At 42.5% G+C, this 16,833-nt stretch overlaps 1 protein-coding gene across 2 annotated transcripts in view; it reads right to left on the reverse strand.

The window, feature by feature from the left end:
- Positions 1-130: 130 nt before the first annotated feature.
- ca10a (carbonic anhydrase Xa) overlaps positions 131-16,833 on the reverse strand; it is a 212,032-nt gene continuing 195,329 nt past the window's right edge. For both annotated transcript variants that reach the window (XM_070991167.1, XM_070991168.1), the window contains 5 exons: positions 14,987-15,082; positions 9,513-9,585; positions 6,537-6,691; positions 6,070-6,244; positions 131-1,145 (listed from right to left, as the gene is read on the reverse strand). In XM_070991167.1, the coding sequence (XP_070847268.1) occupies positions 1,123-1,145; positions 6,070-6,244; positions 6,537-6,691; positions 9,513-9,585; positions 14,987-15,082 (522 nt within the window). In that variant the 3' untranslated portion in view covers positions 131-1,122. The remainder of the gene's footprint in view (positions 1,146-6,069; positions 6,245-6,536; positions 6,692-9,512; positions 9,586-14,986; positions 15,083-16,833) is intronic.

Genomic DNA, 16,833 nt, shown 5'->3' on the forward strand with positions numbered 1-16,833 from the left:
TTCGCTGTGATGCCAGTGTTATTGAGCATGCCTCTGAGGAGGAGTATTGACATATCAACACATTTAATGTGGAACAGTACAAAACAGGTACAATAAGTCAGATCCTCATATAGTGAAGCATTTTGCAAAGTTAACTTCCAGACACATTTATTGGGCTGATAACATTACTCAAACACAGTGTATGACCATTGTAAACAATAAAACAGAAAAAAAGGCATCAGCTCAGGCTGAGAACTGCTCCAGACTTCAAAATTCGCCAAGCTTTTAAAATTCTCAACTTTATGACTTTTTTTTAAAATCCTCTTTATATATCTTTTGAATGTTAATTCATTACTTTTCTTTACATATTCATTTTTCTGCAATATTGATAATTATAATATGTACAAACGAGGCCAAGACACTGGTTGCTCTGAGGCCGTAAGAAAGCCTGTAAATATTTGCTTGTCTCCCATGACGTGACTCTAGTTTTGGAAAATGACACGGTAAGGCTGTGCTCCCTCTCTGTTGGTTTTGCTGATCGCATGCCTGGTTGGTGACTGTAATGAAACGTCCGTGTGAGTGCTGTTGACCACTTCGTCTTGACTGGCAGGATGGGGGCAGTGACTTAGTCCTTGGATTTTCCCACTGATAGCAACAATTTTATGTACAAAGGCTTTAAAGTCCCAACATTGTCCTATTGGTTGGGAGGCTATCAAATAAATGCTTCCACGTTATTATTATTATTTTTTTTTTAGTTTCTTTCCAAGTGTCTCTTATTGTTTTTTTTGTTTTTTTTTTTGGTTTTCTCCCAAAAAAGTATTGGTATCAAAATGTCCATATAGATATAGTCGTACAGTGGGGGAAAGGGCTTGTTAGCATGTGTTAGATCAAGGGTTCAAACTGTTCTCAATGTATGAAAAGAATCTCTTTGCTCGCGGTGCAAAGTTCCTTAATTCGTATAATGTCCAGTGTTGTTTGTCTTTATACAATGCCATGAAGTAATTGATGAGATGCAGCCTTAAGCCCGGTTTCACATCTCTGCTCCCTCCATCCTCCATCCTCCATCCTCCCCTCCTGCCCCTCGCCTCGTCCCGCTCCCACTCTCCATCTCTGACACTCATCTCCATGCTCATCCAAGGGAGGCTACTTTAGCAACCACTCGTTCACTGGAAGAGAGGAGAAGGACAGGAGTGAGAATTCTGATTTATATATGCAGCACTCTCCACAGTTCAACTATTCACCTCCACCCTACAACATATTTCATCTTTAGCTATAAAATACAACTTTAAAGAATTGGCACTTGAGTGAACGTGCCTGGGTGTGTGGTGGTAGGTGGGTGGGAGTGGGGTGGTGGTGGGGGGGTGAATTTGCAGCATTATGTTTTGAGTGGCAGCCTTGACAGAAAATTATACGCAAGGCAAGGAGGTGCCAAGAACACGAGTAAACATTGTAATTCGATTTTAAAAAAAGTGCCTCGCTGTTATGTGAGAGGGAATTTATTGGAGTGTGTTATCATAATCATATTTCTTTAATCAGGTGCTGAAAATAAAAAAGTAAACACACACACATTTGCACAGCATGATGGGCTCCCCAGCCTTCCTGATTTCCCATTCAGCTACCCTGATGATCACCTCTCTGGGGAGGGGAAGAGAGTGTCTTGCTGCTCCTGCTCAAAAGGTTGACCTTACACAAATCACCAAGCAGATGTAGTTTCCCTTTTAATGAGACCCCCCCACCCCATCTCTCCACTTTATCTTGAAGGTCTTTAAATAGCTGAACAATTAAATAAGCAAGTCTGCTTCACTGTGTTTGTGTTTGCTCTCAGAGGGTCTCCAGTGAATGCTCTTATTTGGCGATCAGGAGGGTCTGAGGTGGGTGGAGAGGGATGAAATCTCCCCACAACTGCTGCACGGAATAAGAATTTCATCTTTGAAGGGGGAGGGGGTGGAGTAGAGCGGAACAGAGGAAGAATGAGAGAGAGAGAGAGATGCAGACAGAGAGACGATCGTAGCATGTGTTGGCCACAGGGCAGTAAATCCTGAGCAAAAAAAAAAAAAAGAAAGAATAGCGGGGACTGGGGCGGCTACCTCTTTCCATTAACATATTTATGCTTCAGGAGTGAAACTCAACATTCTATGCCGCAGTAGCCCATGATATGTTGGCTGAAACAGAGGAGAGGAGATGACAGACTGCAGCAACACCTCCTAGGTTGCAGTGAGCTGTGACACGCCAGTTTTCTGCCTCCCAAAAGCCAGATCTGTCAGTCAGTGCCAAACAGGTGTTCTGACTGTCCAGCCAGCTGACTTTCTGCTACCTCTTTTTTCCCTCCTTCTCTTTAGCACATCAGTCGGCACTCCACATTTCATCAACCTTCAGCTGAGTCCCAGCTCAGCACTCAAATTTGATATTAAGTTTATTAATTATAATGGTGAGCGTAGATCAAGAAATAATCCCCTGGAATTTATGTGGATGTCGTATCTAAAACAAATTACTTCAGGGGCATTCGGGAGCAATATTACCTCCTGAAGCTGAGAGTTTGGTGAGTAATAATTTATCACGCTCACTGACCAAAAATTATATCTTTTCAGTTGCTTGTCAGAAGTTTACTGGATGAAAATAGTTTTGAATTCAAAAATGATATTAGCTGCAGGGACTGCTACAGCTTTGAGTTTAGTAAATTAATGCCTCTATAGAGAATTGAGGTGAGACCTTCCCCTGCAATGTATTTTAAAGTTTTATTCTGATTTATCACAACTTGGGTTTTATTTGTGTAGTTTTTGGCCACCATTCTGTGGGTACCGGTAATAATTATTTCTCAGACACAGTGTGTCTGCTTGACATCTAACAAAGTGGGAGGACACTCTGAAACAGTCAGTGGCATTTAATTAATGAACTGCCCGCCCATTACATTGTAAACTCAGTGAACAAAGAAAAAAACCCATGGCCCTAACTCACTTACCCTGCGTAACTTGAAGTTGTGTGAGATATGCTGATGCCTTCAAGGTACCATTACTGCACAGAACTTCCATTCATCTCCACCTCAAAGATGCACTCTCACAACTTTAACACTGGATTTTTTTCAGTCCTTCTTCCTTATCGGGAGTCCAGCTGAAGGGGTGGTTCACTCACTCGAGCACAGTGAGTGACAGTAGCTGTCCTGCTGGTGGGAGCTGCTTCAGCCAGCCGCCTCTACAGCAACCTGCTCTCTGTGTGTGTTGGTATTGTAGGTGCATTCAATAGATGATGTTGGTTTTGTCTGTACTGTCCACCGGGCCACCACTTGACATTTACAAAAGGAACTGACTCCTTGGACAATACCTGGTGCTGCCCTGTTTCATGAGAACGCTGTCTCCTGGGTTCAGCAAAGGTAGATTTCTCAGCTTGTTCCCGCGGTTGTAGAGCTACGCTAGTCTCTGCTTGGCAGCTGCATTCGCTTGCCTGATTTCCTCTTGTCTGGTCAGTATGGGTCTAAGTTCTCAGACAGGGTGGTTAATGTTGTCCAGATTTTCCGACCCATCAGCAGCTCTGCAGGCCTGACTCCAGCAGAAGAAGAAGGCGTGACATTGTCTGTCATCACAGCCAGGAGGGGATCTTCCTAACTGAGAATCCCTATTGCTACAGGTACAGCCCTCTTGGCCTGTCTATTACTCTGGGAATAATGTGGACTAAATGTAAAAAAAAAAAAAATCATACTTCTCACTGAACTAGTGGAGGTCACTCATCACTTACTAGCTCTTCTGGAATACCATACAGTGCAAAGGTTTTCTATGATCTAGCTACTGGTTGCCACTCGTAGCTTTAAGATCTGCCTACATACCTGGAGTCTGATACCACCAGGTAGGACTGCCTTGTGTACTCACACAGATCTACACCTACTTTTTACCATAGTCTGAAAGGTAACGCAGTTACAGTTAGCAGTGGCTCACAGGTTTCTAGTTGTTACTGTGCTGCTGCAGCAGCCTGTTCGAGCCTGTGAGTGCTAGCATCAGTCAACACCAGTGGGCCTGGTAACATCAAAGAAGGAGAGTACAGTTGGACATGCTAAGGCATACTAGAGCCTCTGGAAGGTGGTCTGCTGTGCAGGTCCCTAGGACCATTCCACCTTCACCCTCAGAGGTTTGTAGAGTGGTTATTCTGCTGTAGAGAGCTCCTGGATGAATCTGGTCATGTAGTTGACATTCAAAGAAACTACTTGGGAACCAATATGTTCTGAGGTTGTGGGAAATATTTTACCAGGCGTGATATGAGTTCCTGGGCCTGGGACCATAGTGGCACACCACTCTGTTGGTTGTGCCACCTTCTCAATGATTTCCTTCTTTTACAATCGGTGCACTTCCTTTACTGGAGGCAGTAGTGTGCATCTAGCAGTGTGCACTGTGTATGGCTGAGCCTCTTCCATGAGGATGATTATACCAGGCTCAGTCTTTAGCAGGCGGCAGAGTCTGAACACAGACATGCTCCACTTTCTTCGTTGGACCCATTTTATCTGCTTCTGCAGTTTCCTTTCATCACAAACATGGAAAATGTGTATTCTTTGCCTCTGTAGACAGTATTAGCTATGAACCAGCAAATAACTCTGAACTTGACCCCTGGGCCAACAAAATGAGTGTCCATAGGCTTTAGGGAGTGTCGGGAATGTCTTTTCACTTTGACAGTCACATCTGCCCCTGTGTCTATCTTTAAAGTTAGGGGTGCATTTCCAATGTTGAGAGTATCTAGGCTTGCTGCCTCACTGATTTCTCTAGAAACTGAAACTGTCCCATTCTCTCTGTGACTTTGACGAGTATTTTGGAATTACACATGCGCGACGTCCTCATTTTCACTTTTTACATGCACTCTTAAAATCAGGGTATTTCCTTTTAATCATAGTCCTGGGTGCCGCACTCACCGCAGCTCTGGACCTCTTAGGGATGCTCGTTGCCTCTCATGCCGTGCTTCCTTTTCTGCACTGCTCCTTTTGCTGTCTCCCGACATTAACATTAGGCACCTGCAGCTCTGGTGGGTTGGGCTGTAAGATGATTTTCTCAACAATCTCCTCAGACTGGTGCACTTGCTGGATAACTTGTGATAGTATCAAGCAGTGAGGTGGAACGTCTGAGACAAATCATTATTTCTGAGGTCCACTACCAGTTTATCAGGCATGTTTTCATGTCTTTTGTTGTCAAACTCACAGCTAGCTCACATAAAGCCCTTATGTATTCTTCTGCTTTCTCACCAGGTAGCTTGGTCAGCTGATTAAAAGACGCCTTTTCATGTAGTAGATTCCATCTTGGAATGAAGTAGTCGTCGAATTTCTTCAAAATGGTGTTGCAGTCTTTCCTGTGTTCCTCCTCTTCTTTTCAGCTTTGCTGCCCATGGCATTGATGAACGAGCAGACCTTGACTTTCCCGTCCTCTCTGTTCAGCTCGGTAGTGGTCTTTGAAGCATGAGAATCTTTGCTTTCGTTTCAGCCATTCTCTCAGGCTGGCAAACTTAAACTTAAATTACATTTTGATTTGTCGATCGATTCCTCTTCTGAAACCATGTAATGTCTGCTTGACAACGTCTGGAACTGCCAGCATTTAATGAACAAACTGCGTGGCTGTTATAGTGTCAACATGATGAACACACAGAAAAAACAAATCCTCCTAGCTTCTTGCACCTTGAAGTCTTGTAGCATATGTTGATGCCTTCAGCACATTAGCATTGGACCAATAGCCTAAAAGTGTAAAGCACTATGTAATTATGACTCCTCTGATTTATTGCCTTTTCATCAGTTTTGGGGCTCCATCCGGCCAGAATACAGCGTCACGACAAGAGTTATTATCCATATTGCCTGTTGCATATTACATATCGCACTCAAGCATTGAGTCATTAGTGGCGGTGTTGCTGTGCTCCCAGGTCTCTGAAAATACTTTGTTGAATACAAACAAATTAATGATGGTCAACTATGAACATAAGACCCAAGTTGTAGTAAACCTGAAATTCCACTTATAGTAAAATGTTGAGAAAACTTTTTGGCAAAATAGTGTCGGGAATAACGATGGATGATTAGACATAATTCTTATATGAAATAGAAATGAATATGAAAATAGGAATGTGAGTTTCTACCTCGGTATTGGAGCTTCTGAGCCCTGTTGTTGGGGCAGTCTTTGCCCTGCATGCTGAAGTTAATATTGGTGCGGATACAGCGGTTGTTCAGCGGCTGAACTGGGCGGACGTTGTCGCTCATGCTCAAGAAGATCTGAGATGGCTGATTCTGGCTCAGCAGCCTCAAGGAGTGCATCTTGAGATGACGGCAGAGACGGGGAGAGAGAAGAGAAACCATTGAGAAAAAGCTGGCCAAAGCATAATGGAAATGTGAGCCAGGCATTTTTACACACTGCGTCATTTTACTTTCCAGGGAGAACTGTATGGAAGATTAGACAAAAGACGAGCTGAGACAGTTTTGGAATAAAAGCCTCGGTGCTGGGCAGACATGTTTCCCTGGCAGAGCAATAGTTAAAGAGAAAATCTTCAGCTGAGACAGACAATTCCCAGTGAATTTTGGGAGTTCTGGATTAGTGACTTAGGCTCACCTGCATGCGTGTGAGGTACACAGGCTTGTTCATCAGGATCCATGTAGCTGTCTCAAAGCATGGAGGTATGGTCATTGATCCATCATATGTGATAAAACTACTTGTTTCCGGGTAAATCTCCTCTATGTTCAAGCCGGTCAGTAGATACGCATCATCTGTAGAAAGAAAAGCAGTTTCAAACTGTACCAAAGTTGCACAAAAAACAAGAACTGTTATTTTTTTTATGTGTTCTTTCTCTAATTGTCGTGCAGCAGCTTCTGAGTCCCTCATCCCCACATTGAGAACCACTGCATTAAAGCATCAGTATTACATATCACGCTCCAGGAAAGTTTTAAACCACTCACATCTTCAGTCAGTTTGTTTCAGAAGAGTTTGGAAAAGCTGTGGTGGAACATAAATAAGCACATTTAGTGCAAATGTGAGGTACCTGGAGTATTTCTTTTCTATGCTACTTTATAATTAACAGCTATTTAATAATTGATTAGTTGAAATAAAATACTTATTAACTTCTTTATACTCCAATTCATTTAATTGGCAACTCAAGTTTCTTTTCAGATAAAGATTTTACACAAAAAAATATTTGCTTCTAAAGGATGACTTGTTGGATTTAATCACAGAAAGAGCTGGCTTCACCTCAGCCACGTGAATAACCAAATTCCTGTTGAACGTAAAGACACAATGGCACATGAAAACCTCCACACATGTAAATCAAAAACTTCAGGAACTAGGTTATGGCAAAACTGTTAGCAAACCGTTGCCTCTTTGCATCGTCACGTTGAATCATTTAGAGTTGTCTTTGAGCCCACCTGATGAATGTAAATCCAATATTCACTCTTTTTCCAACTCCTGAGGGAAATATCTGTCTCTTTAGCTGCTAACTAACTGTATTTGTCTTCTATTTAGTGTTGAGCAGGGAGTGTGCAGCCTTTTTACAGCTTTCTCTGAAAACAGCCGCCTGCTGCTGCTGCTGCTGCTGCTGGAAGCTGCACCATGAGAGTAGTGAGACTGAACCAAATCGGTAAAGTTGTGAACCTGACACCTAAAAAATGAGCTGAAAGTTACTATAATGCTCATAAAAGCGGAGCAGAGTGGCAGATTCAGGTGACAGCTCTCTGTAGGCTCATCACTATCAGCGACACCTTTTACATTGTCATTAGATAAATTGGAATTACGTGCATAAAATATCAATTACTGCTGTTTAAACTGGATGTTGAGTTATGATTTCCCTTGCTATGTACATAATCGCTGTCCCTGAAAACATATTTTCCTTGGAAGCTGTGAGATTACCAGACACGTCCTCCTCTAAATGTGCAGCCTGTAAACTCAACCCCCCCTCTACTCATTGAGCACTGAGTTCATCTGTCATAACACATTTTTCTCACTTCTTATTTCACATATCATTTACTGTTCCTTGAATGGCAGGCAAAACCTCTTTTATCTAAACTGTCTCCACTGTCAGGACTCTAATTAGACAGCCTGCATCTCTTTCTTTCTTTCTTTCTTTCTTTCTTTCTTTCTTTCTTTCTTTCTTTCTTTCTTTCTTTCTTTCTTTCTTCCTCTTCACACTCCAGTAGCATAATCTCAGTAACTTGTCATCTGTTGGGCCTCTTTTGACAAATTGACTACCTATTGTGATGAGGTCACTGCGGTGGATGACAGCGTCTCACAGGCAATAATAAAAAACAATAAACATGATTTGAGAAAATCCCCATAAAAGGCTTCTCTGATCCTCTCTATATGCTTTTACCAATCCATCTACAACATGTGCATGCAAAGAGTAGCTCTGTTGCTCATCTTTGATCGTGCAGTTGAAATAAATAATTCTCTTTGGATGGAGTGTATGCGTGTATTTTGTGCTTGCATGTGTGTGCATACGTGCTTTTAAAAAAAGCAACGGGCCAGCAGAATTCCTGGCAGTGAGAGGTATGTGCCTAAGGATTCATAAGCACGAGGGCTGTGTGTGACTGTGCGACTGTGTGTCTGTGTGTGTGTGTGAGACAGCATGTGTGACACGGTGTATCTGAGAGAGTTTTGACAGATGTCAGAATCCATGCTCCTCTCCAGCAATTCCAGCCGGACGCAGAGGAACCCCCTTGTCTGTCCTTAGCCTGCAGCCTCCTGCCTCTGACACTCCTCCAAGCCGCAAGGGGTCAGTGCATTTATCTGCTCCCCCCATTACTCCAATTATTTGTCTCTTTTTTCAAGATAGCCTCGGGCAATCTCAGTGCCGATACTGCGTTTCCACTATGGCAGTCTGGCAGAGGGAAACCTCTGGAGAGCGGCTGTCGACTGCTTCCTAACATGCTACCTCACCAACAGCCTCCTCCAGCTATCAAGAGTTGCCATGCAGGCATCTCACCATCCCCGTCCTGCAGCACCCCTTAACTTACCATTTGAAATGAGATAATGATCCTTTAAAAGTCCAGTGTGTAGTGTTTCCTCACAATGTCTGAGCCCGGCCTGTATGTCAGTGTATCATAAATTTAGGCCAACGTTAGAGGCTCTGTCCTGCGCTGTTGCATTTGGGGAAGTTTACGCTTCAGTGACCACAGCCAAACTCAGTTATCTCAGATAGAGTGACATTCGCCAAACACATCAATCAGTCCTCATCCTTAAGCTGCACAATACAATACAGCAATACAGCTTGAATGCAGCCTCTGTGTTGCTCGTCCAAGTGTGTAAGCTAAGCAGTAAAACAGGCCTGTGTATGATTTTCCGATCATAATGCTCATACTTGGACCAGTTAACTAGCTCTGCAATGCAATGCAAGATCAATGCTTTTTCTCTTTTGTCTCTGCCTTCTACATTAATCATCAGCTGTAAGCTTGAGTTCATGTATGTAGCCATCAAGTGCATGTTTAAGACCACTTTGCAGCTTTCTGGTTTCAAAACGAGTCAGTTCAAACATTAAAAAGACAAACTGAGACCTAATTAGCACAGATGTTTAGACATTCATATTACTTCATAGCCACTTACTTTTATATGTTATTCTTGTGATGGTGTCTCTGTTCAGCATTCGATTCAGGAATGAGTTTGACGTCTCAGCGATCTGGATTAAAAGAGAAAGAGAGAGTGAAAAAGGGTGAGGTTGAGGTTTTTAAAAAAGGACTGATCATGCAATGAATTGAGAGCCCATCTAAAATTAAAAAAAGAAAACGAAGAATCTACTCAGTTCGGTACTTTAAAGGATAATGCAAGTTAATCTATCACCTTTAATGCGCATGTAATGTCAAAACCCACTGATGTATTTTGCACAGTCAGAAGCTCCTGCACTGTCTTCTACTGCTGCTTTGCCTTCTGGAAAACAAAGGTTCCCACTGTTTTCAGGAAACCATTAAAAACAGCTCACAGACACACACTGCTGCCGTGACAAAACACGATCCATCTTTTTAAATAGCCAATACATTGTATTCTTGTCCTAACATGACTTCGGAACGGATCAGAACAAGTTTTATTCTTTCAGAGCTGAATGCGCAAAGAGCATTGGAAATGCAAACAGGTAACAGTAATGTAAAAAGTGAACAATTAGCTGCACATTAAAGTCATGTTACAGGTATAGAGTCAGTCCAGTCTATAGCTTCAGACTTAAAACACATAAATGACGCTCGAAAGAAAAATTAATAACCAAGAAGGACAGCAGTTATGATAAGCATGATGCTTGATAGCTGCTTCTTTGGCATTTTCCTGTAAATAAAGAGCAATTTCAATACAATAGTCATTCAGTCTATAGCTTAGAGGTAATGGAAACTGTAATTTGCACAATGTCATGTAAAGAGGACTGGCTGATAATTCACTTTGTCATCTACTGCCGACTAAATACTGAACCAGTTAAGTGCACCGTTGTTCTCAAGCCTCTGAAAATACATCTCAAATTTCTACCACACATGTAGCAGTGCTACTTGTGACTCGTAAACTAGACCAAACAGCTAGCGTCTTTCTCTAAGAAACTATCCCAATTACACTTTCCTGCATCCCTGATTCTGTCACTGCGCCACATCTGTCCTACGTCTCCCCATTCAGCTGATATAGAGACCAGCTACTTTCTCTCATCTCTCTGCCAGATTGTCAATGTTGCTCTTCTGCTATTGTCGTCCAGCTGTTCCCTGTTCCTGCCTGTTCTCTGGACTCTGTGCCTGCCTGCCAGCTACCTGTCCAGAAAACCTGTTACCTGTCTGTGACCTGCCTCCTACCAAACCCCTACGATTTGGACCCCCGTCATCTTGCAAACCAGTTTCCAATTTCCAACCCAATTTGAGGGAAATGGAGATGCTGAACCACCAGATTAACAATGAACATTACTTTGACTATGTCATGCGATTTAAATTTCTGATTTGCAGTGATTTTTGCATACATACATGCATTCATACATCACACACACAAACATGCATTGTGATACTGATTCTAACCATATGGTCAAGCACACATCCTACACACGTGTTGGTGTTAATTGATGAGAAAGTGTTATAAAGACGCGTGCAGAACTAAACTGAAACACCACGGTGACTCTTAGACTCAGCCATCTGGCTCACTGATGTACAAATGGTTTTCTGCCTGCTTGTAACCAGTTGTACAACATTTTACAGTTACCCCAACAGTGGATGCTTGAAAGAGCAGCTGATAAGCATTAAGATGACATTTCTTTTCAACAGCTGTGCAGGGTATTAGGACACAAAGGCTGTTACAGAGCACACAGTTACAGTACGCATGCAGATAATTGGTGAAACGGGCTTGATGACAATGGAAGGAGCCTAACAGGACAATAGCATGCGTGGCACTCTGGGCTGTAATTGGTTGGAGCTGTTTATTGTGTGGATTTTCCATCAGCTGTCCAGGAAACACATGCTGCTACAGACCAACAACAAAAGCATTCACTGTCATATAGAAGCCACATTGTTTCACTCGCTATATTCAATCACACAAAGAAGCTGGTCCGGTGAAATCAACTCTGGATTAGCTGAATGACAGCATCATTAACATTATGTTAACAAGTCTTAGGATACTGGCAGGTAAAACACATTATTCTGTTTGTCCAATCTTGCCACCATAATGATTTGGTGACCACAGAGACGTCTTCTGAAACTAGTCACTTAACCGCACCACATTAACGGCCACTGAAAGCTGGAGAGCCACTTTTAATTCCTGCCTGTGCTGCTCTGCTTGACCGACTCCATTGTTCAGCGAAGTCTGAGAAGTGTGGAGCTGCTCCCAACTCTGAGACACGCTCGCTAATAGCTGAGGGAAGCACCTCACACTTCACGTCCACCCCCGCGCCCTTCTTTGAGTCCGCTCTGCCTTCCTCCCCACTCCATCTATCCCTCACTCATGCTAGTTGGACTTCACAACTTTAATTGTCAAGATGTCTTTGGGCAAAGTGATTAAAAAGAGATGTGCTTGTCCTCCCCCTCCTTTCACTGCAACCTAAATTACTTAGTCTTTGACCTGTTCCCTGAGCTCTTCAGGCAGGAATTATGTGTTTACCAGCCACTCATGCTGCTTGCTAGTTTTCCTACTTTCTGTCTCTCCCATTTAATCTTTTCCTGGAAACGCACCTGAGGGGATTCAGTCAATCTGCCTCTTCGCTTCCAGGAATGTCTGCACATTAGGTGTGAGAAAAGTACATACTTAGCACCATATGGCTGAATGTCGATCAGATGTAAGACAGCCACAAGACGCAGATTCACATATTTCTTGCTGTTACATCTATCGACAAATCAAATGAGTGAAATGGCCTTGCATTTGCTATAAAAGCCTGCGCCAGTGTCTATTGTGGGTTCGGTTTTCACCGAGGTCCCTGCATAGCTGTCACCCACTGCTGCCCTTAATGGTGCCTCACGATTCCATGCCTAGAATGGGGTCCCTTCCTGGAACTATGAGTCACAGCGATGGGATCGGAAATCTAACAAGGCCTTGGAAAGCGTGAGTCACTGAAAAGCGAGAAAATCGAGCTTCTGCTGTGAGAGAGATGTGGCTAATTAGCACCTGTCTCCTCAGTGGTACTACTGAGGAGCCTGACCTGGTGAAACATGCTTAAGATAGTGGGAGCGGAGAGACGTTAGCAGATAACCAGCTGGAGTGCAGTAGGGTGGGTGCGTGAGTGGGAGGCAGGTAAGTGTGTGTCTGATCATGTAATCTCTTTGGATATTGCCAAAACTTTTTCGACATGTGGGCATTAACAAAATTGTCTTCACCTGGACTTCACTACTTCTGAATTAGCACTGCTGCAATGTCTTTTAAAGAAGGTCGAGCTGGAGCATTCACCCAAAGCTTAATGAAAAGGGATAAATGTAATACCTTATATTTGGGAGAGTGGAGCAAAGGTATGGTCTCATTTTGCTGTGAGTGGAAGCAAGCTGCCGTCTGACTGGCTGAGACTGATTGGAAAGTGTCTGAAGTGCAGCTTTAAAAAAGGACTTGCTGGAAGTACTATATTATGAATACAGTGTCTAGAGCCCTGCTCTAAACAAAGAGTCTGATCCCTAATCCCTCCCAAAACAAAGTGAAAAGTGGGAGCTGTTGTGTGTGGAAGTAAAAGTCTCTTTCATGTTGTGCATAGAAAATATCAGGTGACTGCCAGTTGGAGCTCTTCCAAGGCATGGATAGACATAAAACCGTACTAATTGCATTAACAGTACAAAATACTGTGTTAGAAAACATGATATAAGCCTGTGCACACAGAAAGTAAGGAAGTGAACTATGACTCCTGATGTGCATTTTATTAAGAAACATTAAACCGCTGAGCATAAAATTCTGTTAGTGCACCACTAACAATGAGTAGGAGCCTGAGATTACACTTTTCAGACAATAGATGAGGGGTTTTGAATCCATGACATCTCATTCTCAACTCTGGCTTCTTCAGCAACGTTGAACATTCATGGGTATTAGAGTATTTAGGACTATCTGCCATGCCAAACTGCTTTCTCTGATGTAAGCTGGAATGATAATAATGAATTAAACTGGGGAAAGTGTCCCCATTGCTTTCCAGCCATTACTTTGAATCATTTATCAACTTTGCCTCTGAGAAATCATGTATGTTTATTATATGTTATGGTTTGAGTATTACAGTTCCGATCAGCTGCTGTGGCTATAGAGAAGAGGCTACAAACAAAGGCTTGCACCTTTTGCTTCATATTAAATAACTAGATTTCTTTTTGTAACACAGGCTCCCATTTTCTTTAATATCTGAATTGATGAATGTCAGAAGATTTTGCTGACTTCGCTACTGTTGTGTACAAAATATGCATGGCACCTTTAAGATGCAATAAGTACATTTCTAAATAGCAACACATGAACAGTATCTTTATCTTTTTTACTTTATTGGCAGTGCAGACCTGTATGCTGCTGTTACAGGGTCATTTCCTCTGGCTGTCGTACACAGCAGCAACACCTGCTGCACTCTACTTTCAAAGCCCAGCTCCTCCACGTCCTCAGACACACTCTCCTGCTGTTTCGAGGGGGGAGTCGAGGAGGGTTGACCTAGGTCAGCTTCTCCTCTGTCTCTTCAAGACTGAATGATGGTCCCATTGACATTGGGGAGCTAATTAGCAGTTAGCCGCTGAACTTTTCAGGCTAGTGCACGCAGCGCTGAGGACGACGGCTGTCTCTTTGATCTTTGAGCCTCTCATTCAAGATGGAGACCTCTCATACACAACAGAGGCAGGGGAGCTCTGCCACCGCTGACACAAAGCCAAGACACACAAGGTTTCGCTCTGTAGGATGATTGGATTCCTAAGTGTTTGTGAGTTCTTGCATTGAACATTTAGAAGATTTCAGGCAAAGACACAGGGGGAGTAGGCGAGTGGAGGGGTGAGCTCAGGGTCCTCAGGGCTCTGCGACCTCTGCTCAATGATAATTCAGCTCCTGACAGATTTCTTTTAATCCAATATTGTGGCTGCTAGATACAAACACGGAAAATCAGCCTCTTTAGTGTCTTAAAGGTACATGAGATCAGAAACGAAGCAGAATCAGCCATGATACAATTAAACTGAATATGGACATCAACTGAGAAATTTGTGAAAAGCACACAAAAACACCTTTAAATCCTAAGTTTTTTTTTAAAATGTTTTACCATCCTGAAAAAAAAAAAAAAAAAGAGTAAGAGGGGAAACCCTGCATGTCAGTGCTGCAGCACGGAAACACATGAATAAACACTTGGTCCACCTTTAATTGAGTCTCATCTGCACTGAATACAGTGTTAGGTCCCATTCCATTTTGCTCTACATATTCCATCTGTGTATTGTACACTGAAGCTGTCCTGTAATGCAGAAACATTGATTAAACCATGTCAAGCTGCTTGTACAGCCATTGTAGGTCTGGTGAGGCTGAATCAGTATCTAATGCAGTGATTAGTACTGTGCTGAATGTCCAAGGTTTAACCCAATAAAAACAGCAGCTGCTGTGTCATGACACGTACAAACACATTGGCAGTCATTAAACACATGTGTGAGACTTACCTTCATGAATATGGACACTATGACCAGTCCATTGGGGCTTTTAGCAGCTTCTGTGTAATTTGTGTACAGCTCATGATTGTAGTGGATCAGTTGAACCTGGAACATACAGAACATACTGAGAGTTACTGAAAGAAAATCATATATTTTTGGCAAGGCAACTTCACGAACATTATGATAGTGAGACACAAGGTTGATCTCCACAGTGAGTACAAAATAGTGGAGGCCTTGGAGTTAAAAACTCTTCTAGAGAATCTATATTTCCGTTGCAGAGTCCCTCCTTCACATTTAAACCTTCCTCCCTGCTACAAAATGTCAGATGATTTAAAAGGGAAAATCAATACGGATGAAATCTCTGGTGGATTTGCAGAGACACTCAATGCAATGTAAGGAGCTCATGATCGGAACATTTTTATACTCGGCATAGTTGTGGATAGAAGTAATAAGAAGGACATAAAGAGATGAGGATTCTGTCATCATTTGATCCAAGGCCAGCCTGCGCATTCAGGCTGAGGTGAGCGCGGCTAAACTATCTCCCAGCATGAGGTTAATGTTTCACTGGCGCAGATGCGTCATCCACTCCAGCTGTTCAATATCCCTGCCTTTTAATGATGTTTGGACATGGGCAGGCGGCGCCGTTCAACGTCCAAATCATAAAAATGGAAATCGCTGCAAGTTTTAAAACCTATTCTGACAAAGAGGGAGAGGGTAGGAAGTCCAAAATCAGTCGAGATGAATCCATTTGTATGTGCAAAGTATATTTTTGTGGCCATTTTATACCTTTATTATATATATATATATATATATATATATATATATATGAACTGGGAAGTTGTGGTTCTTGGTCAATGCCTTAACCTCTGGTCCACCAGGGTGCTCCTTTTTCCTCATAGTATTATAAACCTCTGTGCAATGTGTTGCAGTAAGACTTCAAACCCACCAATCTAATGAACAGTAACGGACGAGTGCCATTCGATCGAACTGCAGTTTTATTGGATTTTTCTAAAGTCCATACTCTATTGCAGCCAGGCCAACAGTGCAACCATGGATGGTAAAAGCCTTGTTGCAAACAAAATAATGTTGCTTTATTAAAAAAAGAAAAAGAAAAAAACTTTTCCTCCCAAAATGTATCATTATGGGGTGACTTTGCAGCTCCTGGTCCCGTAAATGCTTGACATTTGCCACTGTAACCTAACAGCTGGGACTAGGCTTTCCTCTATCTTGTTTTGGTGGTTGCATATTTTAACCCTCTGAAGTCCGCTGCATTGCCGGCAGTGCAGAACCCCCCGTCACCAGTTTCATCTGGAACATAAATTAAATGAAATGCTTCATGCACCATTAGTGTAGTAGTGTAGTGTAAACATCACATAAGCTTTGACAGAAACCTCAAAGTGGTTTCTTTTAAATAAAACTCCAGAAAAAAATAATTATTTTTGACGAGTATCTAAAATAAGTGGAATATACATCTCTGCACAGGTAACTTTGGTAATGAGGGAGAATCTAAGTCACCCTGGAGAATGCTCATGATGAACAAGATAAAATGCCATGCAGGTTCAAGCATAATTCATTTGGAGACATGCTTTGCATTTTGGAAGATGGCCAGGAGGATGGAGAGACACTGTACAACATTGGAAATGTGTTGGAGGGCATTTAGAGCAATGATGACAGCTCCTCAGATCCAGACATTGACCCTGATGAGAAACACTGTCATTCTGAGCTACGACCCAGATGAAGATGAACTGGATGAGTAAGTGTGAGCATTTCTCACTATCACACTGGGAGATTCGTGTGCTGTATTTTTGGCCTATAAACACTGTAATAGTAGTAAAACTAGTAAAACTACTACCGAG

This window comes from Chaetodon trifascialis, chromosome 21 (assembly GCF_039877785.1).
Source record: "Chaetodon trifascialis isolate fChaTrf1 chromosome 21, fChaTrf1.hap1, whole genome shotgun sequence".
In the NCBI taxonomy this organism is placed as follows: domain Eukaryota; kingdom Metazoa; phylum Chordata; class Actinopteri; order Chaetodontiformes; family Chaetodontidae; genus Chaetodon; species Chaetodon trifascialis.